At 35.0% G+C, this 25,917-nt stretch overlaps 1 protein-coding gene across 5 annotated transcripts in view; it reads left to right on the plus strand.

The window, feature by feature from the left end:
- The window catches only part of arhgap19 (Rho GTPase activating protein 19), a 33,327-nt gene extending 8,000 nt beyond the window's left edge, over positions 1 to 25,327 (plus strand). Inside the window, exons 6-13 of one of the 5 annotated variants that reach the window (XR_009821762.1) lie at positions 5,119 to 5,205; positions 5,282 to 5,347; positions 8,865 to 9,071; positions 11,074 to 11,169; positions 12,678 to 12,779; positions 12,937 to 13,023; positions 14,921 to 15,097; positions 24,929 to 25,327. Coding sequence is in view for 2 of the 5 variants with exons in the window: in XM_062026016.1 (XP_061882000.1) it covers positions 5,119 to 5,205; positions 5,282 to 5,347; positions 8,865 to 9,071; positions 11,074 to 11,169; positions 12,678 to 12,779; positions 12,937 to 13,023; positions 14,921 to 14,980 (705 nt within the window). In the remaining 3 variants the exon portion in view is untranslated. Of the gene's footprint in view, positions 1 to 5,118; positions 5,206 to 5,281; positions 5,348 to 8,864; positions 9,072 to 11,073; positions 11,170 to 12,677; positions 12,780 to 12,936; positions 13,024 to 14,920; positions 15,213 to 24,928 lie in introns of those variants that run through there. The other 4 variants (XR_009821763.1, XR_009821764.1, XM_062026016.1 and 1 more) reach the window with 4 other exon arrangements.
- The last annotated feature ends 590 nt before the right edge of the window (positions 25,328 to 25,917 follow it).

A 25,917-nucleotide genomic window follows, 5' to 3' on the forward strand; every position in this document is an offset into this window, starting at 1 on the left:
GTATTTGTTCTGTTGTGTTTATGTTGTGTTACGGTGTGGATGTTCTCCCGAAATGTGTTTGTCATTCTTGTTTGGAGTGGGTTCAAAGTGTGGCGCATATTTGTAACAGTGTTAAAGTTGTTTATACGGTCACCCTCAGTGTGACCTGTATGGCTGTTGATCAAGTATGCCTTGCATTCACTCGTGTGTGTAAAAGCCGCATATATTAAGTGGCTGGGCCGGAACGCTGTTTGTATGGAGGAAACGCGGACGTGACGACAGGTTGTAGAGGACGCTAAAGGCAGTGCCTTTAAGGCACGCCCCCAATAATGTTATCCGGGTGGAAATCGGGAGAAATTCGGGAGAATGGTTGCCCCGGGAGATTTTCGGGAGGGGCACTGAAATTCGGGAGTCTCCCGGGAAAATCGGGACGGTTGGCAAGTATGAGTATTAGCGGCGAATGTGGTGTTTCAGCGGCACCGCCGCTTTATAATACCGGCGGGCCAGATCTAATGTTAATTTGATATTGCCTCAAGGGCCAAATGAAATTACACGGCGGGCCAAATTTGGCCCGCGGGCCAGAGTTTGACACCCATGACCTAGAGCATTACATTCATATCGGCTACTCTAGTCGATATGACATTCAAACGGAAAAGCCAACTCCTTGCACGCAAAGAAAGCCCCCATCTCTCCCCCTCGCAACACTGATAAGGAAGAGAGTGGGGTTTGTATTTCACATTCCAAGGTTAAGACACTAAACAGGCCTCTGAAGACAAGAGAAACTAGTAGAATATACAAAGGAAAAGTACTATCTGCTCAAACATGGCTATGAATAAAGAAATAACTCTTAAACATATATGCATTCTCCACAATGCATTAAACCAGGGGTGGGCAATTAATTTTTACCGGGGGCCGCATGAGCTACCCGAGCACTGCTGGAGGGCCACATCGACAATATTTCAATTAAATTTTGCTCAATATTATTTTTGATATATACCGTAAGATAAATAATAATAATAATAATAATAATAATAATTAATAATAGTAATACTTCAACATAGTGTGTGTAACAGCATTCCATGACTAATATAAATAAATTAACATTAATAATAAATGACAGTAAAATAAGCACACGTATGACTGAGGAGTCATAGCGTAACTTTGTGTGGTGTTTGAGTTGTCCGACTTTTTGTGTGGCCATAAACGCACCAGTGGTTTAGTGCTATGCGTGTTGGTGACAGATGACAAGTTGGTTTTGGCCTGGTTTGTACGGCAGAAAATGACTAGTTTTTCGAGATAGAATTGTTTTACTCATGTTTTTGGTGTGGTTATGTCCGAATATAAACAGTTTTGCTCAATAAAGTGATCGATATAATTCCTGTCCTCGAAGCATCTCGATAGACGTTACAATAATTGAACGGTGTTCAATTGAACGGTGGTGTAAACGGTGTTGACGAACACCATTAGGGCCGCTTGTTGTCACTGTCACTCAAAGTTGCATTGCAAAATTCCATAGAATAAATATGTTTATTTTGTTTAGAATTCAGATGGGATTTGATTTGGTGCGCGGCATATACTTGCTGCGCGCAGCGGATGCTTGAGCAATGCGCAATTGCGTAGGCACGCACCTTAGAGGGAACGTTGCTTTGCAGTTCATGTCTTGTTGAAAACACGGCATTCTTCATCAACTTTTCTCTTTTTAGCGTCTCGGGTGTAAACCGTGCATCACTTGTCGCTGCATGTGCACCTTCACTCGCAGGTTACACACGGACACACGCCTATAAATAATACTTTTCAAAATAAAAGCAGCACAGTTGTATTGCGCGCAGGACATAGATGTTTTTTCAACTTTATTTTGTAATTGCAGCTGTTCACATTCACTCACAACCACGCACACGCATACGTCCATACGGAAGTAATACAAATAACGATTTTCAAAACAAAAGCAGCACCGTTGTATTGCACACTCGACATAGATACTTTTTTAAATTTATTTTGTAATTTATAATTGGCCTCACGCGGGCCGGACAGGGACGCACAAAGGGCCGGATGCGGCCCGCGGGCCGCAGAATTCCCAGGTCTGCATTAAACAATGTGACAAGGTTTTCCAAAATAAATCAACTCAAGTTATGGAAAAAAATGCCAACATGGCACTGCCATATTTATTATTGAAGTCACAAAGTGCATTATTTGTTTTAACATGCCTCAAAACAGCAGCTTGGAATTTGGGACATGCTCTCACTGAGAGAGCATGAGGAGGTTGAGGTGGGCGGGGTAGGGGGTAGCTGGTAACTGGGGGTGTATATTGTAGCGTCCCGGAAGAGTTAGTGCTGCAAGGGGTTCTGGGTATTTGTTCTGTTGTGTTTATGTTGTGTTACGGTGCGGATGTTCTCCCAAAATGTGTTTGTCATTCTTGATTGGTGTGGGTTCACAGTGTGGCACATATTTGTAACAGTGTTAAAGTTGTTTATACGGCCACCCTCAGTGTGACCTGTATGGCTGTTGACAAAGTATGCCTTGCATTCACTTGTGTGTGTAAAAAACCGTAGATATTATGTGACTTGGCCGGCACGCAAAGGCAGTGCCTTTAAGGTTTATTGGCGCTCTCTCATACATTTTACTTTTTGAAACCGATACCGATAAATTTGAAACCGATACCAATAATTTCCGATATTACATTTTAAAGTATTTATCGGCCGATATCGGCAGTCCGATATTATCGGACATCCCTATTAAAAACAATTGAAAAAGGAAAAAAAAAATGTTTAAGTCATCTCCATGCAACCAGAAGGAGCCTTTCTGACCTGTTTTGAAGACATTTCATTAGAACCAAATAACACATTGCGAGAATCGGTTCGAATCCAGGCTGGATTCTGAATCGAATCCTCACCCTCGTAATCAGATATGGATTGAATTATTACGTGGCCAAAGACGCACACCCCTAATAACTGCGGTAAAACTCCTGACGGTTAGTATTATCTTTTTAAATTTGATTGGTAAAAAAACCCGTGATTGATAACTGCACTTTGATAAACTCATGGCGCCAGCTCGCTAGCTTATTAAATGCTGCACCAGCTCGCTAGCTTATTAAATGCTAACATGAAAACGAGAGTCATTAACATCTTTCCCCATTAAGAATAGACATACCCCTATCTAAACATATAAATAATCACATTACGGCGTGGGTAACTAAGATACCGAATTTTTTTAGAGACGTCCGATATTATCGGCCGATAAATGCTTTAAAATGTCATGTCGGAAATTATCGGTATCTGTTTCAAAAAGTAATATTTATGACTTTTGTTGCGTAGACCAGCTCTTCCTCCAATGGGGAATTCAAATTGCTAGTCTCTCCCAGATTCTTTTGATGGCAATAAGCTGGAGGTTATATTGAACACCAGGCAGTAGTTGGTATTTTGTGGTTTATTGTCAAAGCTTTGAAGACAAACCTGAGACCAATCTAGTACACCAGCGTTCCCTCGCCCGGTCTAGCTCGGTCTCTCTCCCAACCCACGGAAGTGCTGTCCTCTCCCCTCTGTCCCTCGCCCCCACCCTCATTGTTTAGACTACTTCTTGTGTTATCTCTACCCCCTACATTCCACTGCTAGAAGGCCGACACCTTACTAAGAGAGAGAGAAACAAGGAAGAATACTAGCTATTTTGTAATACGATTATGGAGGGAAAGAAGTAACACTTAAATATGGATATATGTAAAAGATCTGCATCCATCACTTTTTAAAACGCCGCTGTACGGAGTGGTACACGGACGTAGGGAGAAGTACAGAGCGCCAATAAACCTTAAAGGCACTGCCTTTGCGTGCCGGCCCAGTCACATAATATCTACGGCTTTTCACACACACACAAGTGAATGCAATGCATAATTGGTCAACAGGCATACAGGTCACACTGAGGGTGGACGTATAAACAACTTTAACACTGTTACAAATATGCGCCACACTGTGAACCCACACCAAACAAGAATGACAAACACATTTCGGGAGAACATCCGCACCGTAACACAACATAAACACAACAGGACAAATACCCTGGATCCCTTGCAGCACTTTGTGGGTTTTTTTGTTTGTTTTTTTGTCATAAAAAAATACAATCATGTGTGCTTACGGACGGGTGGGGACCACTGATGTAGACCACATAGGGCGGTATAGTTCGGTTGGTAGAGTGGCCGTGCCAACAACTCGAGGGTTGCAGGTTCGATCCCTGCTTCCGCCATCCTAGTCACTGCCGTTGTGTCCTTGGGCAAGACACTTTACCCACCTGCTCCCAGTGCCACCCACACTGGTGTAAATGTAACTTAGATATTGGGTTTCACTATGTAAAAAGCGCTTTGAGTCACTACAGAAAAGCGCTATATAAATATAATTCACTTCACCACAAGGAAGTCTTTTACATTTTGGAAAAAATAATAATATGACTCCTTTTAATGCGCCTTATATATGAAAAAGGATTGAAAATAGACCATTCATCGGCAGTGCGCCTTATAATCCGGTTAACTAAATTGTCAGCATAGTTTAATGTAGAAAAAAATCTGTTAACAAATTCCGTGTCCAAAAAGTTTTAGTAATAAAGACACAAATTAACCTGACGCAATAATAATTGATCTTTTTTGACATTGTTACATTACTTCTCACTAGGGCTGCAACTAACGATTAATTTGATAATCGATTAATCTGACGATTATTACTTCGATTAATCGATTAATAATCGGATAAAAGAGACAAACTACATTTCTGTCCTTTCCAGTATTTTATGGAAAAAAAACAGCATACTGGCACCATACTTATTTTGATTATTGTTTCTCAGCTGTTTGTACACGTTGCAGTTTATAAATAAAGGTTTATTTAAATATATATATATATATTTTTTAAAGCCTCTGCGCATGCGCATAGCATAGATCCAACGAATCGATGACTAAATTAATCGGCAACTATTTTTATAATCAAATTTAATCGATTAGTTGTTGCAGCCCTACTTCTCACTAGCCTTGATTACTGGCTTAATTTTTGTGCTCTGTAATATCATGATGTTTGCAAGACACTTGTCCAAGTTGGATACATTGTGGCGGTCTCTCACCGGACCGTGGGGGTTGGCGTGGAACTGAACCGGTGTTCCCTGCTCCAGGTGACGGCCCAAGACCTGAAAGACAAGCTGAAGACGCTCAACAGCAGCATGGCCTTCCTCATCAGACACTCGCAGAAGCTCTTCCGGGTGATTTAGCGGGCGTGCGCAGGTCGTGGGAAGTGCATCAGCCGCTGTAACGTTCCCTGTTTTTTTCGCCGCTCAGGCACCGGTCTACCTGCGGGAACACGCCAGAGCACACTTCGTGACCAACTCGGTGCTGCGGAGCAAGGTCGGTGACCCCGAAAAACCTGAAAATCCTTTCTAAATGCAGGAAGGAAATGCAGTGGAACCTCCATTTAATGGCTTCAAAAATCGCAAAGTTGGTGTAGTGAAGCTAATTTGTCCTTAAGAAAGAACGTAAATATAAATAATTGGTTCCACCCAGGACAAAAGTCCATATTTTAGTGAAGGTGTGTCCTTAACTTCAACAACCATGTTGCTACCATAATAAACATTTAAAAAAGTAAAATCCACTTTGAAAGGAGCAGACAGAGGGAAAGAAGGGAGGCGGCGTGTATGTGCGCGATCTTGGAAAAGATGCTATTTCTTTCTTCCGCTGCATACTTGCCAACCCTCACGTTTTTAGCGGGAGAATTGTCCCAACGCCTCTCCCGACAACCTCCCGGCAGAGATTTTCTCCCGACAAACTCCCGGTATTCAGCCGGAGCTGGAGGCCACGCCCCCTCCAGTTCAATGCGGAACTGAGTGGGGACAGCCGTTCTCACGTCCGCTTTCCCAGCAGCTTGCCTGCCCAATGACGTCATAACATCTACGGCTTTTAGAGAGTAGAGTGCACAACAAGGAGAGAGAGTTCTTGGTTTCTTATGTGGGTTTATTGTTAGGCAGTTTCATTAACGTCCTCCCAACGCGGTAACAACACACAACAACAGCAGTCACGTTTAGTCTACCGTAAAGCAGTTCGTCTGCCATAAACAGAAATGTTGTGACACTCTTAAACAGGACAATACTGCCACCTACTGGATAGCCTGCAGAAATTCAATTATGTCTTTTATGTATATGTATAATAAAATAAAATAAAATATATATAGCTAGAATTCACTGAAAGTCAAGTATTTCATATATATTAGGGCTGCAACTAACGATTAATTTGATAATCGATTAATCTGTCGATTATTCCTTTGATTAATCGATTAATAATCGGATAAAAGAGACAAACTACATATCTATCCTTTCCAGTATTTTATTGGAAAAAAACAGCATACTGGCACCATACTTATTTTGATTATTGTTTCTCAGCTGTTTGTACATGTTGCAGTTTATAAATAAAGGTTTATTTAATTTTTTTTTATTTTTTTATTTTTATTTAAAGCCTATGCGCATAGCATAGATCCAACGAATCGATGACTAAAATAACCGGCAACTATTTTTATAATCGATTTTAATCGATTAGTTGTTGCAGCCCTAATATATATATATATATATATTATATATATATATGAAATACTTGATTTGGTGAATTCTAGCTGTAAATATACTCTCGTCTTAACCACGCCCTTACCCACGCCCCAACCACGCCCCCCCCCCCCCCACACACACACACCTCCCGATATTGGAGGTCTCAAGGTTGGCAAGTATGTTCCGCTGTGAAATAAGCCCGCTTTGGCATATTTTTCCAGAAAAGTCTGTTCTCATCACAATTAAAAACGTACTTGGTACTTTCCTCAATCCCGCCAATACGAGCAAACACAAAAGAGGTGCGTTTGGCTCCATCTCATAGTTCATAAACCAAAAAGGTTGCAAATAGAGGGGTTCTTGAATGGAGGTTCCACTGTAAATCATACATGCTAATAGGTATATATCGATAAATGGTATTAATTATAAGCTGCGGTAAAACTCTTGTTTATTATTACCATATTACACCTAGATTCATGACCGTACTTTGATTAACTAATGCTGCTCATTTACGCAATACCGTATTTTTCGGACAATAAGTCACAGTTTTTTTCATAGTTTGGCCGGGGGTGCGACTTATACTCAGGAGCGACTTATGTGTGAAATTATTAACACATTACCGTAAAATATCAAATATTATTATTTAGCTCATTCACGTAAGAGACTAGACGTATAAGATTTCATGGGATTTAGCGATTAGGAGTGACAGATTGTTTGGTAAACGTATAGCATGTTCTATATGTTATAGTTATTTGAATGACTCTTACCATAATATGTTACGTTAACATACCAGGCACGTTCTCAGTTCAGTGTTTCCCATAAACTGCCAAGATACCTGTGGCGGTGGGGGTGTGGCTATGGGCGTGGTCACCATGACATCATCGAGTAATTTGCATAATTTACTACAATGAAATTATTTTCTCTAAAAAGGCTCAAAAAATGTATACTTACTAATTAATAATAACAGTTTTCTTTTAAACGTCCATCCATCCATCCATTTTACAATATAATTACAACACTTTATGTCCATATTTATATACAGATTTGAACAATAAGTTATTCACTGAAATATATTTATTAATTGTGGTTCTTACAAAAAATATATCTTATAAAATATAAAAGCTAAAATGTCTCTTAAAGCTCTGCCCCTTTATTTAGTGCATACAAAATAATTTAACTTTAGCCTACTACTACAACCATATTATTTACCAGCAACATAAAGTGAAACAGAGGCAGAGGTGTCCTGCCACAGTCAGTAACAAATAAACAGAAAACAGTAGTGGTCAAATACAAATAAGGCAACAAGAGAAGTATCCTACACTTCTATTTTGTAAAGTAAATCTGAACAGCCTATATGGGCATCTACATCAACTATATGATTTGCCTGAGAAGCTGGACAGGACACAAAAAAAAAAATTTTTTTATTTTATTTTTAATTTTTATTTGTGGCGGACGTAATTCTTTCGTGGCGGGCCGCCACAAATAAATGAATGTGTGGGAAACACTGCAGTTGGTTATTTATGCCTCATATAACGTACACTTATTCAGCCTGTTGTTCACTATTCTTTATTTATTTTAAATTGCCTTTCAAATGTCTATTCTTGGTGTTGGCTTTTATCAAATAAATTTCCCCCAAAAATGCGACTTATACTCCAGTGCGACTTGTATATGTTTTTTTCCTTCTTTATTGTGCATTTTCGGCGACTTATACTCCGAAAAATACGGCAAACAAGTTGGCTGGCTTGCCGACTTAAATGCTAACATGAAATCAAGAGACATTAAGGTCTTTCCCCCTTCAGAAAGGACATACCCCCGATCTAAAATGAAACAAACACACAACTGACTGAGCAACAAAGATATTTAATGGTGCACATTAAACCTACAGGATGTGCTCTCTTGGAACAGGGCGATAAATATCTATATTTGACACAGGTGTCAACAGCAGGAAGTGAACTTGTGAGGTGTCACGTAAACTAGACGTGCAACACTCCTTTTGCCTTCATCGTTAAAAAAAACCCACAAACTATTGCAAATTATGAAGAAAAAAGATATTTGAACACTAATAAGAAAAGAAGCCGTAACTATATTTAATGTTTCCTTCACCAAAGAAGTATGTTGTTTCTATTTATTATTGTTATTTTTCTCAATACTTGGTTAAATATTTCAGTGGGCACATTTAACAACAACATGATAAAAATGACCACTTTGGTGCAAATAACCATCACAGGAAATGCAAATATGGTCCCTAAATGCTAATAAACACTTTAACGTCTGCTACTTATTACAAGAGACAAGTTAGTTGGTTGCATGATTTCCATCTCACACGCTGCCAGGACGACCTGGACCTGTTGGCGGTGAGCAACCCGCCCTCGCAGCGGGTGGCGCCGCCGCTCAAGAGGGCGGCGGTCCCGACCCCGGCTGGTCCCGAGCAGTGCCAGTCCCCCGCCCAGCAATACACGGAGGAGGCGCTGAAGGAGCTCTTTCAACACGTGCACCACAACATGCCCGACTCGGCCAAGAAGAAGAAACTGGTCCGACAGGTCTGTCTTCTATTTGATTTGCTATTTTTTTTTAAGTTGTTGGACTCAGCTTCTAAACGATCACTAGAGGGCGCTAACTTTCTAAAGTATTGTTAGCGTTTTTTCCCACCTGATTCTGGCTTATTTATATATATATATACTAGGGCTGCAACTAACGATTAATTTGATAATCGATTAATCTGTCGATTATTACTTCGATTAATCGATTAATAATCGGATAAAAGAAACAAACTACATTTCTATCCTTTCCAGCATTTTATTTTAAAAAAAACAGCATACTGGCACCATACTTATTTTGATTATTGTTTCTCAGCTGTTTGTACATGTTGCAGTTTATAAATAAAGATTTATTAAAAAAAAAAAAAAAAAATTTAAATTTTTTTAAAGCCTCTGCGCATGCGCATAACATAGATCCAACGAATTGATGACAAAATTAATCGGCAACTATTTTTATAATCAATTTTAATCGATTTAATCGATTAGTTGTTGCAGCCCTAATATATACAGTATATATATGTATATGTGTATGTGTATATATATACAGTATATATATATATATATGTGTGTGTGTGTGTATGTAGATAAATATATATGTGTATATATATAAATATATACATATATGTGTGTGTGTGTGCGCCCCAGATGAAACGGACAGCAAAGCCCTGTCTGTCTGAGAGAAAGACATGCATTATTGACCTACAGTTAACCACTAAGTTATTTCACTTTTTTCTGTGTTAATATAGCTGTGTTAAATATTATTATTGTATGGGTAGATGTCGCATGGAAAACACTCAAACAATGTCAACAAAATAGTCACATTGAACCCTTAACAATAAGCTCTTAAAAATAAGGAATATGTAAGAAATGCTTCATAAAGTGTAAGAAAGTGTAAACCAGCTCAGTGGCCTTGCGGTTAGAGTGTCCGCCATGAGACTGGGAGGTTGTGAGTTCAAACCCCGGCCGAGTCATACCAAAGACTCCAAAAAATTGGACCCATTGTCTCCCTGCTTGGCACTCAGCATCAAGGGTTGGAATTGGGGGTTAAATCACCAAATTATTCCCGAGCACGGCCCACGCTGCTGCTCACTGCTCCCCTCACCTCCCAAGGGGTGAACCTGGGGTTGGTTCAAACGCTAGAGGACACATTTCACCACACCCAGTGTGCGTGTGACAATCACTGGAACTTTAACTTTAACTTTAAAAGTGTGAAAATGTAAACAAGGAAACTTGAGAAGAACTATTTTCTGCAGGTTTAGTAGTGGGAAATAACGGCTGTGTAACATTAATTTGCCCCGTTATTCTTATTTAACTATGTAAAGGAATTGTTGTTATACAGTAATTATTTAAATATTATTATTGTACGGGTAGATGTCGCATGGAAAACACTCAAACGATGTCGACAAAATATTAAAAACACTTAACAATAAGCTCTTAAAATGAATGTGCAAAAATAAGGAATATGTAAGAAATGCTTCATAAAGTGTAAGAAAATAGTGTGAAAATGTAAACATAGAAACCTGAGAAGAACTATTTTCTGCAGGTTTAGTGGCAGGAAGTTACAGCTGTGCTCTAAAGGGTGAGCGCGGCTAAGGTGGTGTGGTGTTAGCGCTCTTGCCTTGCATCATTGACAGACCACATCAGTCGGACTACGGTCCCTTTGAAAACATACAAAAACTGTCCTCTTCGATCCACAATTTCTTCATTTGGACTTTGTCTTCTCACTCCATGCAGAGAATCAAGCGCCGGACAAGCCCACTTGATAGTTGATACCGTTACCTGATTGGCTGTTAGCGTGTCACGTGATCCCTTCCCGCATTGCTCGGTTACCAAGAGCGTCTTTGTCCATGCAACCAACCTTGCTTCCGTACTTCCGCTTTCTTATTTATGTGTCTATCCCGATACGTATTGATATTGTTTTATGGCTTATCCCTAGTACGTGTGCACTAATAAGTAACACCAGTGTGTGTGTGTGTGTGTGTGTGTGTTTGCTGGCTGTGTGCAGTTGGTCAAGCAGACCGCCGCCGCCACGCCCACCAAGGAGCCTGGCCACGCCCCCAAAAAGCATCCGCGCTCCCGCTCGTTTGGAGGACTCATCAAGGTACCATAATCGTTGTTTTCATGCTATGACATGCTCTAAAGCAGGGGTCACCAACGCGGTGCCCGCGGGCACCAGGTCGCCCGTAAGGACCAGATGAGTAGCCCGCTGGCCTGTTCTAAAAATAGCTCAAATAGCAGCACTTACCAGTGAGCTGCCTCTATTTTTTAAATGTTATTTATTTACTATAGTAAATAAATAAAATGTATTATATTATATTTATTTATTTAAATCGCTTTGCTCGACATTTTTAATTCTAAGAGAGACAAAACTCAAATAGAATTTGAAAATCCAAGAAAATATTTTAAAGACTTGGTCTTCACTTTTTTAAATAAATTCATTAATTTTTTTACTTTGCCTCTTATAACTTTCAGAAAGACAATTTTAGAGAAAAAATACAACCGTAAAAATGATTTTAGGATTTTTAAACACATATACCTTTTTACCATTTAAATTCCTTCCTCTTCTTTCCTGACAATTTAAATTAATGTTCAAGTACATTTTTTTTTTTTTATTGTAAAGAATAATAAATACATTTTAATTTAATTCTTCATTTTAGCTTCTGTTTTTTCGACGAAGAATATTTGTGAAATATTTCTTCAAACTTATTATGATTAAAATTTAAAAAAAATATTCTGGCAAATCTAGAAAATCTGTACAATCAAACTTAAATCTTATTTCAAAGTCTTTTGAATTTATTTTAAAATTTTTGTTCTGGAAAATCTATAAGAAATAATGATTTGTCTTTGTTAGGAATATAGCTTTGTCCAATTTGTTATATATTCTAACAAAGTGCAGATTGGATTTTAACCTATTTAAAACATGTCATCAAAATTATAAAATTAATCCTAATCAGGAAAAATTACTAATGATGTTCCATAAATTATTTTTTTAATTTTTTCAAAAAGATTCGAATTAGCTAGTTGTTCTTCTCTTTTTTTCGGTTGAATTTTGAATTTTAAAGAGTCAAAATTGAAGATAAACTATGTTTCAAAATTGAATTGTCATTTTTTTCGTGTTTTCTCCTCTTTTAAACCGTTCAATTAAGTGTAAATATCATTAATTATTAATAATAACATAGAGTTAAAGGTAAATTGAGCAAATTGGCTATTTCTGGCAATTTATTTAAGTGTGTATCAAACTGGTAGCCCTTCGCATTAATCAGTACCCAAGAAGTAGCTCTTGGTTTCAAAAAGGTTGGTGACCCCTGCTCTAAAGCTTGCGGGACAAAGGGGGGAGCCATGTGGACTTTTAAGTTTTTTCCTGACCTCACTAGTGCTTCTCACCTTCTTTATCAAATCGTCGGCACTCGTGAACACACGGACGAGGAGTGTGTGCTATCTGACAACTAGGGCGATAATCACTAGCTGACAACGAGAGCGCTAATTGCTAATTGTCGTGGTTCCTCTGCCCGACATGACCTTGGTCTGCACGCCAGTGACTCGCACGGCCTCGGTCCTCATGCCACAAAGATGGCCGACATTGCAGACTCTCCTGTGCTCTGCTTGCAGCGTAAACCTCGATCTGATCAGCTGACAGCAAGATACATCTCCCCCCACGCCGTCGCCACGGCAGCCCCAAAACACGGCAAAGAGAACGTTATCCTGCGGGAGGTGACACACACACACACACACACACACACACACACACACACACACACACACACACACACACACACACACACACACACACACACACACACACACACACACACACACACACCTTTGATCCTTTCGATGTCCTTACTTACCTGTCCGATTGTGCCTGCAGGTGAGAAGTCCGCTAAAAGTGCGGGGGAAGGCGGGGCTAGTGTTGAAGAACCCAGACTTCAACTTTAATAAAAGTCAAGCTGTGAAGGTATCACCTGTCCACTCATCATCACACTTGTATCACCTGTCCACTCATCACCACACCTGTATCACCTGTCCGCTCATCACCACACCTGTATCACCTGTCCGCTCATCACCACACTTGTATCACCTGTCCGCTCATCACCACACCTGTATCACCTGTCCACTCATCACCACATCTGTATCACCTGTCCACTCATCATCACACCTGTATCACCTGTCCACTCATCATCACACCTGTATCACCTGTCCACTCATCATCACACCTGTATCACCTGTCCACTCATCACCACATCTGCATCACCTGTCCAGTCATCATCACACTTGTATCATCTGTCCACTCATCACCACATCTGTATCACCTGTCCACTCATCATCACATCTGTATCACCTGTCCACTCATCACCACATCTGTATCACCTGTCCACTCATCATCACACTTGTATCACCTGTCCACTCATCACCACATCTGTATCACCTGTCCACTCATCACCACATCTGTATCACCTGTCCACTCATCACCACATCTGTATCACCTGTCCACTCATCACCACACTTGTATCATCTGTCCACTCATCATCTCACCTGTATCACCTGTCCACTCATCATCACATCTGTATCACCTGTCCACTCATCACCACATCTGTATCACCTGTCCACTCATCATCACACCTGTCACACCTGTCCACTCATCACCACATCTGTATCACCTGTCCAGTCATCATCACACTTGTATCACCTGTCCACTCATCACCACATCTGTATCATCTGCCCACTCATCACCACATCTGTATCACCTGTCCACTCATCATCACACCTGTATCATCTGTCCACTCATCACCACATCTGTATCACCTGTCCACTCATCATCACACCTGTATCACCTGTCCACTCATCATCACACTTGTATCACCTGTCCACTCATCATCACACTTGTATCACCTGTCCACTCATCATCACACTTGTATCACCTGTCCACTCATCATCACACTTGTATCACCTGTCCACTCATCATCACACTTGTACCACCTGTCCACTCATCATCACACCTGTATCACCTGTCCACTCATCATCACACCTGTATCACCTGTCCACTCATCACCACACTTGTACCACCTGTCCACTCATCATCACACCTGTATCACCTGTCCACTCATCATCACACTTGTACCACCTGTCCACTCATCATCACACCTGTATCACCTGTCCACTCATCACCACACTTGTATCATCTGTCCACTCATCATCACACCTGTATCACCTGTCCACTTATCATCACACCTGTATCACCTGTCCACTCATCATCACATCTGTATCACCTGTCCACTCATCATCACACCTGTATCACCTGTCCACTCATCATCACACTTGTATCACCTGTCCACTCATCATCACACTTGTATCACCTGTCCACTCATCATCACACTTGTACCACCTGTCCACTCATCATCACACCTGTATCACCTGTCCACTCATCATCACACTTGTACCACCTGTCCACTCATCATCACATCTGTATCACCTGTTCACTCATCATCACACCTGTATCACCTGTCCACTCATCATCACACCTGTATCACCTGTCCACTCATCACCACACTTGTATCATCTGTCCACTCATCATCACATCTGTATCACCTGTTCACTCATCATCACACCTGTATCACCTGTCCACTCATCACCACACTTGTATCACCTGTCCACTCATCACCACACTTGTATCACCTGTCCACTCATCACCACATCTGTATCATCTGTCCACTCATCATCACACCTGTATCACCTGTCCACTCATCACCTTATCTGTATCACCTGTCCACTCATCACCTTATCTGTATCACCTGTCCACTCATCACCACACCTGTATCACCCCCCCGCCCACCCTAATCTCACACCTGTCTCAGCAGGCCACGCCCTCCATGGCCAGAAGTTGCTTCTCGCCGGCTCATGAAGTCTCTCTGTAGACACCCGGACTGGACGTGACTATTCCGTGTTGCCACGGCAACGGCTTTGTCTGGACCGCATGTGAGCCAATCAGACATGACAGTATTACAACCTGGCCACTTCATTAGGTACACCAGGTACATCAAAGTGCTAACTGTTTATTACTACATTTTACTGACAGCTGTTTCTAATATTTTAATGTACTTTTTCATGGTCATCATTGAAACCACACACAGATAATAACATGTTAATAATATGTTTATTACTACATTATACTGACAGCTGTTTTTTTTATATTTAATGTACTTTTCTAAACATTTTGTGATACTTTGGGATTTTAAACTGCTCCATAATTGAGTATTTATTTCAAGATGTGAATGGTAGATACTAGATGTCAGTGACTTCAACATGTCTGCACTTCAACGTGAATCTTCTTGGTACAAAATGTGAATGACTTCAAAGCAAACTTTAATTTTGGCGGAACAGGAAGCCATGATTACTAGCTATCTTAGCGTATTACTGTACTAGCGGGACGTTAGCCCCCTCATCATTGCAAATATTACAATAACACTGTCACTCATGTCTTACCTAAATATTTAGTTTGGGCCGTTACAGTTTTTAAAGGGGAACTGCACTTTTTTTTTTTTTTTTTTGCTTATCGTTCACAATCATTCTGAGAGACAAAAACACATTTTTATTTTTTTTTATTTTTAAGATATTAAAGATGATAATTAAAAAAAAAACGCTTGGAAGATGCGTCTAATAAGAGTCACCATTGGAGCCTTCAGAGAGACAATATGTAATATGTACAATATACACACTGCAAGTATGTATATAATGTAGTAACAGACACCTTCATAACAATATGTAATATGTACAATACACACACTGCAAGTATATATATAATGTAGTAACAGACACCTTCATAACAATATGTAATATGTACAATACACACACTGCAAGTATGTATATAATGTAGTAACAGACACCTTCATAACAATATGTAATATGTACAATATACACACTGCAAGTATGTATATAATGTAGTAACAGACACCTTCATAACAATATGTAATATGTACAATATACACACTGCAAGTATGTATATAATGTAGTAACAGACACCTTCATAACAATATGTAATATGTACAATATACACACTGCAAGTATGTATATAATGTAGTAACAGACACCTTCATAACAATATGTAATATGTACAATATACACACTGCAAGTATGTATATAATGTAGTAACAGACACCTTCATAACAATATGTAATATGTACAATATACACACTGCAAGTATGTATATAATGTAGTAACAGACACCTTCATAACAATATGTAATATGTACAATATACACACTGCAAGTATGTATATAATGTAGTAACAGACACCTTCATAACAATATGTAATATGTACAATATACACACTGCAAGTATGTATATAATGTAGTAACAGACACCTTCATAACAATATGTAATATGTACAATATACACACTGCAAGTATATATATAATGTAGTAACAGACACCTTCATAACAATATGTAATATGTACAATATACACACTGCAAGTATATATATAATGTAGTAACAGACACCTTCATAACAATATGTAATATGTACAATAGGCACACTGCAAGTACAGTATATATATAATGTAGTAACAGACACCTTCATAACAATATGTAATATGTACAATATACACTGCAAGTATATATATATATATATAATGTAGTAACAGACACCTTCATAACATTATGTAATATGTACAATATACACACTGCAAGTATACAGTATATATAATGTAGTAACAGACACCTTCATAACATTATGTAATATGTACAATATACACACTGCAAGTATATATATAATGTAGTAACAGACACCTTCATAACAATATGTAATATGTACAATATACACACTGCAAGTATGTATATAATGTAGTAACAGACACCTTCATAACAATATGTAATATGTACAATATACACACTGCAAGTATGTATATAATGTAGTAACAGACACCTTCATAACATTATGTAATATGTACAATATACACACTGCAAGTATATATATAATGTAGTAACAGACACCTTCATAACAATATGTAATATGTACAATATACACACTGCAAGTATATATATATATATATATATATATATATATATATATATATATATATATATATATATATATATATATATATATATATATATATATATATAATATAGTAACAGACACCTTCATAACAATATGTAATATGTACAATATACACACTGCAAATATATATATAATGTAGTAACAGACACCTTCATAATATGTAATATGTACAATATACACACTGCAAGTATATATATAATGTATAACAGACACCTTCATAACAATATGTAATATGTACAATATACACACTGCAAGTATATATATAATGTAGTAACAGACACCTTCATAACAATATGTAATATGTACAATATACACACTGCAAGTATATATACATAATGTAGTAACAGACACCTTCATAAAAATATATAATATGTACAATATACACACTGCAAGTATGTATATAATGTAGTAACAGACATCTTCATAACAATATGTAATATGTACAATATACACAATGCAAGTATATATATAATGTAGTAACAGACACCTTCATAACATATGTAATATGTACAATATACACACTGCAAGTACAGTATATATATATAATGTATAACAGACATCTTCATAACAATATGTAATATGTAAAATATACACACTGCAAGTACAGTATATATATATAATGTAGTAACAGACACCTTCATAACAATATGTAATATGTACAATAGGCACACTGCAAGTATATATATAATGTTGTAACAGACACCTTCATAACAATATGTAATATGTACAATATACACACTGCAAGTGTATATATAATGTATAACAGACATCTTCATAACAATATGTAATATGTACAATATACACACTGCAAGTATATATATAATGTAGTAACAGACACTTTCATAACAATATGTAATATGTACAATATACACACTGCAAGTATATATATATAATGTAGTAACAGACACCTTCATAAAAATATATAATATGTACAATATACACACTGCAAGTATGTATATAATGTAGTAACAGACATCTTCATAACAATATGTAATATGTACAATATACACAATGCAAGTATATATATAATGTAGTAACAGACACCTTCATAACATATGTAATATGTACAATATACACACTGCAAGTATATATATAATGTAGTAACAGACACCTTCATAACAATATGTAATATGTACAATATACACACTGCAAGTACAGTATATATATATAATGTAGTAACAGACATCTTCATAACAATATGTAATATGTACAATATACACACTGCAAGTATATATATAATGTAGTAACAGACACCTTCATAACAATATGTAATATGTACAATAGGCACACTGCAAGTATATATATAATGTTGTAACAGACACCTTCATAACAATATGTAATATGTACAATATACACACTGCAAGTGTATATATAATGTATAACAGACATCGTCATAACAATATGTAATATGTACAATATACACACTGCAAGTATATATATAATGTAGTAAAAGACACCTTCATAACAATATGTAATATGTACAATATACACACTGCAAGTATATATATATAATGTAGTAACAGACACCTTCATAAAAATATATAATATGTACAATATACACACTGCAAGTATGTATATAATGTAGTAACAGACACCTTCATAACATATGTAATATGTACAATATACACACTGCAAGTATATATATAATGTAGTAACAGACACCTTCATAACAATATGTAATATGTACAATATACACACTGCAAGTACAGTATATATATATATATATAATGTAGTAACAGACATCTTCATAACAATATGTAATATGTACAATATACACACTGCAAGTATATATATAATGTAGTAACAGACACCTTCATAACAATATGTAATATGTACAATAGGCACACTGCAAGTGTATATATAATGTATAACAGACATCTTCATAACAATATGTAATATGTTTTTATATACACACTGCAAGTATATATATATATATATATATATATATATATATATATATATATATATATATATATATATATATATATATATATATATATAATGTAGTAACAGACACCTTCATAACAATATGTAATATGTACAATAGGCACACTGCAAGTGTATATATAATGTTGTAACAGACACCTTCATAACAATATGTAATATGTTTTTATATACACACTGCAAGTATATATATATATACACATATATATATAATGTAGTAACAGACGCCTTCATAACAATATGTACAATATACACACTGCAAGTATATATATAATGTAGTAACAGACACCTTCATAACAATATGTAATATGTACAATATACACACTGCAAGTATATATATAATGTAGTAACAGACACCTTCATAACAATATGTAATATGTACAATACACACACTGCAAGTATATATATAATGTAGTAACAGACACCTTCATAACAATATGTAATATGTACAATACACACACTGCAAGTATGTATATAATGTAGTAACAGACATCTTCATAACAATATGTAATATGTACAATATACACACTGCAAGTATATATATAATGTAGTAACAGACACCTTCATAACAATATGTAATATGTACAATATACACACTGCAAGTATATATATATATAATGTAGTAACAGACACCTTCATAAAAATATATAATATGTACAATATACACACTGCAAGTATGTATATAATGTAGTAACAGACATCTTCATAACAATATGTAATATGTACAATATACACAATGCAAGTATATATATAATGTAGTAACAGACACCTTCATAACATATGTAATATGTACAATATACACACTGCAAGTACAGTATATATATATAATGTATAACAGACATCTTCATAACAATATGTAATATGTAAAATATACACACTGCAAGTACAGTATATATGTATAATGTAGTAACAGACACCTTCATAACAATATGTAATATGTACAATAGGCACACTGCAAGTATATATATAATGTTGTAACAGACACCTTCATAACAATATGTAATATGTACAATATACACACTGCAAGTGTATATATAATGTATAACAGACATCTTCATAACAATATGTAATATGTACAATATACACACTGCAAGTATATATATAATGTAGTAACAGACACCTTCATAACAATATGTAATATGTACAATATACACACTGCAAGTATATATATATAATGTAGTAACAGACACCTTCATAAAAATATATAATATGTACAATATACACACTGCAAGTATGTATATAATGTAGTAACAGACATCTTCATAACAATATGTAATATGTACAATATACACAATGCAAGTATGTATATAATGTAGTAACAGACACCTTCATAACATATGTAATATGTACAATATACACACTGCAAGTATATATATAATGTAGTAACAGACACCTTCATAACAATATGTAATATGTACAATATACACACTGCAAGTACAGTATATACATATAATGTAGTAACAGACATCTTCATAACAATATGTAATATGTACAATATACACACTGCAAGTATATATATAATGTAGTAACAGACACCTTCATAACAATATGTAATATGTACAATAGGCACACTGCAAGTATATATATAATGTTGTAACAGACACCTTCATAACAATATGTAATATGTACAATATACACACTGCAAGTGTATATATAATGTATAACAGACATCTTCATAACAATATGTAATATGTACAATATACACACTGCAAGTATATATATAATGTAGTAACAGACACCTTCATAACAATATGTAATATGTACAATATACACACTGCAAGTATATATATATAATGTAGTAACAGACACCTTCATAAAAATATATAATATGTACAATATACACACAGCAAGTATGTATATAATGTAGTAACAGACATCTTCATAACAATATGTAATATGTACAATATACACAATGCAAGTATATATATAATGTAGTAACAGACACCTTCATAACATATGTAATATGTACAATATACACACTGCAAGTATATATATAATGTAGTAACAGACACCTTCATAACAATATGTAATATGTACAATATACACACTGCAAGTACAGTATATATATATATATAATGTAGTAACAGACATCTTCATAACAATATGTAATATGTACAATATACACACTGCAAGTATATATATAATGTAGTAACAGACACCTTCATAACAATATGTAATATGTACAATAGGCACACTGCAAGTATATATATAATGTTGTAACAGACACCTTCATAACAATATGTAATATGTACAATATACACACTGCAAGTGTATATGTAATGTATAACAGACATCTTCATAACAATATGTAATATGTACAATATACACACTGCAAGTATATATATAATGTAGTAACAGACACCTTCATAACAATATGTAATATGTACAATAGGCACACTGCAAGTGTATATATAATGTATAACAGACATCTTCATAACAATATGTAATATGTTTTTATATACACACTGCAAGTATATATATATATATATATATATATATATATATATATATATATATATATATATATATATATATATATATATATATATATATATAATGTAGTAACAGATGCCTTCATAACAATATGTAATATGTACAATATACACACTGCAAGTATATATATAATGTAGTAACAGACACCTTCATAACAATATGTAATATGTACAATAGGCACACTGCAAGTGTATATATAATGTTGTAACAGACACCTTCATAACAATATGTAATATGTTTTTATATACACACTGCAAGTATATATATATATACACACACATATATATATATATATATATATATATATATATATATATATATATATATATATATATATATATATATATATATATATATATATATATATAATGTAGTAACAGACGCCTTCATAACAATATGTACAATATACACACTGCAAGTATATATATAATGTAGTAACAGACACCTTCATAACAATATGTAATATGTACAATATACACACTGCAAGTATATATATAATGTAGTAACAGACACCTTCATAACAATATGTAATATGTACAATACACACAATGCATGTATATAATGTAGTAACAGACATCTTCATAACAATATGTAATATGTACAATATACACACTGCAAGTATATATGTAATGTAGTAACAGACACCTTCATAACAATATGTTCAATATTTACCATATTTTGATCATGTTAGTCATTTCCAGGACTGATTTCTTCAGCGCACTGATTTCTATTTTCATAGCAACTCACTTCCGACTTCTGGCAACAAATGTGTGTTCATACTTCCAGAAACAAACGCTTGTGTTTTTTCTAATCATGGCAGATTCGGTAACAAACAACAAAGACGACTATTTTTGTACAAATGTCAATTCGCAACCCTATCTTTTTGAAGCTGAATATACAGAGGATGAACTACTGCTTGTAGAAGCGAGCACAAAGGAAGAGTGAGACATTAGAGCAGACGGAAGCCGAGAAAGTGAAGTGAAAGTGACACGAAGCTGTAAATGTGGAATTTGGAGACAAGCTTTTTCGACATAAATGGAGTGCTTACCCAAATAAACTGGAAAAACGTTACTCTTGATATCGATCATGATACACGCAGCCCGTCATGCCTGTTATTAAAACTACAATACATACACTGTCTGGCTAGCTTGCCACCGAGAACGAGACGATGTTTAAGTTGGAATACAAAAAACGTTTGTCCTCTTGTCTCTCATGATGATTGTGAATGATAGGCAACATTCCAAAAAAAAGTGCAGTTCCCCTTTAAGTGTTCTAGAATACATTTTCTGACTAGTGATGTCATCCAGCCCCCCCAAATGTTTGCGCAACATATTATAGGTTTTGTATTTGCTTTTTTTTAAAAAATTTAAAAAATGGTGTTAATGTGTTATTAAACCTTGTCCCAACCTTGTCAAAATTTCCCCACAATTGTCCCATTTTTTTGTTACTTTTGTGCTGCAATTTATTTTACTTGATTAGCTATTATAGATTTTATGTTTAGGTGTTATTATTCATAACCAGCCCCCACCTCGTCCAAATCCCCCCAAGCTTGTCCCATTCAGTTGACCTACTATTGTTTTTTGTCTATCACGGTTTTTTGTTATTAACGTATTGTAGCTTTTATGTTATTAATGTGTTAGTTTTTTTTTATTAACGTTATATAGTTTTTGTTATTAATGTGTCACAGTTTTTGTTATTAATGTGTTATAGTTTTTGTAATTAATGTATTATAGTTTTTATGTTAACGTGTTGTAGTTTTTGTTATTGACGTATTATAGTTTTTATGTTAACGTTCTATAGTTATGTTTTTGATTTGTTTTTATAGTTTTTGTATTAAAGATTTATAGTTTTTATGTTTTTGATTTGTTTTTATAGTTTTTGTTTTTTTGTATAGTTTTTATGTTAACGTGTAATTTTTTGATTTGTTTTTATAGATTGTGTATTATTGATTTGTGGTTTTTATGATTGATTTGTATTTGTAGTTTTTGTTTTATTTTATAGTTTTTATGTGAACATGTAATTTGATTTGTTTTTATAGTTTTTATGTAAACGTGTAATTTGATTAGTTTTTATAGTTTTCGTATCAATGATTTATAGTTTTTGTTTTATTTGATAGTTTTTATGCTAATGTGTAATTTGATTAGTTTGTATAGTTTTTTGTTTTGTTTGATAGTTTTATGTTAATGTGTAATTTGATTTGTTTTTATAGTTTTGTTTTTTTAATAGTTTTTATGTTAACATGTAATTTGATTTGTTTTTATAGTTTTTGTATTAATGATTTATAGTTTTTGTTTTATTTTATAGATTTTATGCTAACGTGTAATTTGATTTGTTTTTATAGTTTTTGTATTAACGATTTATAGTTTTTGATTTATTTAATAGTTTTTATGTTAACGTGTAATTTGATTAGTTTTTATAGTTTTTGTATTAATGATTTATAGTTTTGTTTTATTTTATAGATCTTATGCTAACGTGTTATTTGATTTGTTTTTATAGTTTTTGTATTAATGATTTGTAGTTCTTATGTTTAATTTGTTTTTATAGTTTTTGTTTTATTTTAGGTTTTATGTTAACATGTAATTTGATTTGTTTTTATAATTTTTGTATTAATGATTTATAGTTTTTGTTTTATTTGATAGTTTTTATGTTAACGTGTAATTTGATTAGTTTTTATAGTTTTTTGTTTTGTTTTATAGTTTTTATGTTAACGTGTAATTTGATTTGTTTTTATGGTTTTTGTATTAATGATTTATAGTTTTTGTTTTATTTTATAGTTTTTATTCTTACATGTTATTTGATTTGTTTTCATAGTTTTTGTATTAATGATTTATAGATTTTGTTTTATTTTATATTTTTTATGTTAACGTGTTATTTGATTTGTTTTTATAGTTTTGTTTTTTAAATAGTTTTTATGTTAACATGTAATTTGATTTGTTTTTATAGTTTTTGTATTAATGATTTCTAGTTTTTTAAAAAAATGTATTTGATAGTTTTTATGCTAATGTGTAGCTTGATTTTTTATAGTTTTTGTGTTAATGATTTATAGTTTTTGTTTTATTTGATAGTTTTTATGATAACATGTAATTTGATTTGGTTTTGCTGTTGTTTTGTTGTGTTTTATAGTTTTTATGTTACCGTGTAATTAAACAGCCTCCCAACCTTGTCAGAATTCCCCCACAATTGTCCCTAATTTTTTTTAGTCTATTATATTTTTTTTACGTTATAAATGTGTTATTATTCCGAACCAGCCCTACTAGTCAGAAAATGTATTTTAGAATCACTTAAAAACTGTAACGTAATCTTTACAGCACAAAAAAATAATGTTATTTGAGTATTATTCTGTTTCCAGTTTGACACTAATATCCAACCAGGTGCATTTTGTCCCGAGGCCAGCAGGGGGCAGCATCACCGTTGCCATGACAACCTGCCTGCATCTCACACACCCTCTTTGTGCAGAGAGTGAGCAAGACTCAACATGTTACTGAGTGTAAAGTGTTTACATGCCATTGTTTGTGTGACCTTCTACTGTCCATTCTCTCACCTTCCACACTTGGAGTCGCTTTTTGCTCAGTTGTGTGCGAGGAAGGAAGAAGGAGGACTTTGGTCACGGGAGTGAGAGGATGATGGAGACGGACTATCATGGCAATATGTCAGCCATCTTTACGGAAGTTGGAAAGTTGTGTTTGTGGAACGTGACCTTCCTTCCCTCGTGAGTCCTAACATTTTATTTGGATTTTTTTTAATTTTTTTTTTTTTTAAAGTTTGCTCCTGCCAGGAAGATAAACTCTTTTGACTGTAAATAATGTCCACTTTGGATTAAAACTTGTCTTAAAACCTGCTGTTTTTGCTTTTGTTGAACATTTAAAGTCCTTATACTATATTGCCAAAAGTATTTGGCCACCTGCTCACATATGAACTTGAAGTGCCATCCCATTCCTAACCCACAGGGTACAATATGATGTCTGTTCACCTTTTGCAGCTATTACAGCTGCAACTCTTCTGGGAAGGCTGTCCACAAGGTTGCGGAGTGCGTTCATAGGAATTTTCCACCGTTCTTCCAAAAGCGCATTGGTGAGATCACACACTGATGTTGGTCTCAGTCTCAGTTCTAATTCATCCCAAAGGTCTTCTATCGGGTTCAGGTCAGGACTCTGTGCAGGCCAGTCAAGTTCATCCACACCAGACTCTTGTCATCCATTCTCTAAATTACTGCGGTTTTTACAGCATTTTTCTCATAAATTACTGTGGTTTTTACAGCATTTTTCTCTAAATTACTGTGGTTTTTACAGCATTTTTCTCTAAATTACTGTGGTTTTTACAGCATTTTTCTCTAAATTACTGTGGTTTTTAAAGCATTTTT

Source organism: Entelurus aequoreus, linkage group LG18 (assembly GCF_033978785.1).
Source record: "Entelurus aequoreus isolate RoL-2023_Sb linkage group LG18, RoL_Eaeq_v1.1, whole genome shotgun sequence".
Taxonomy (NCBI): Eukaryota; Metazoa; Chordata; class Actinopteri; order Syngnathiformes; family Syngnathidae; genus Entelurus; species Entelurus aequoreus.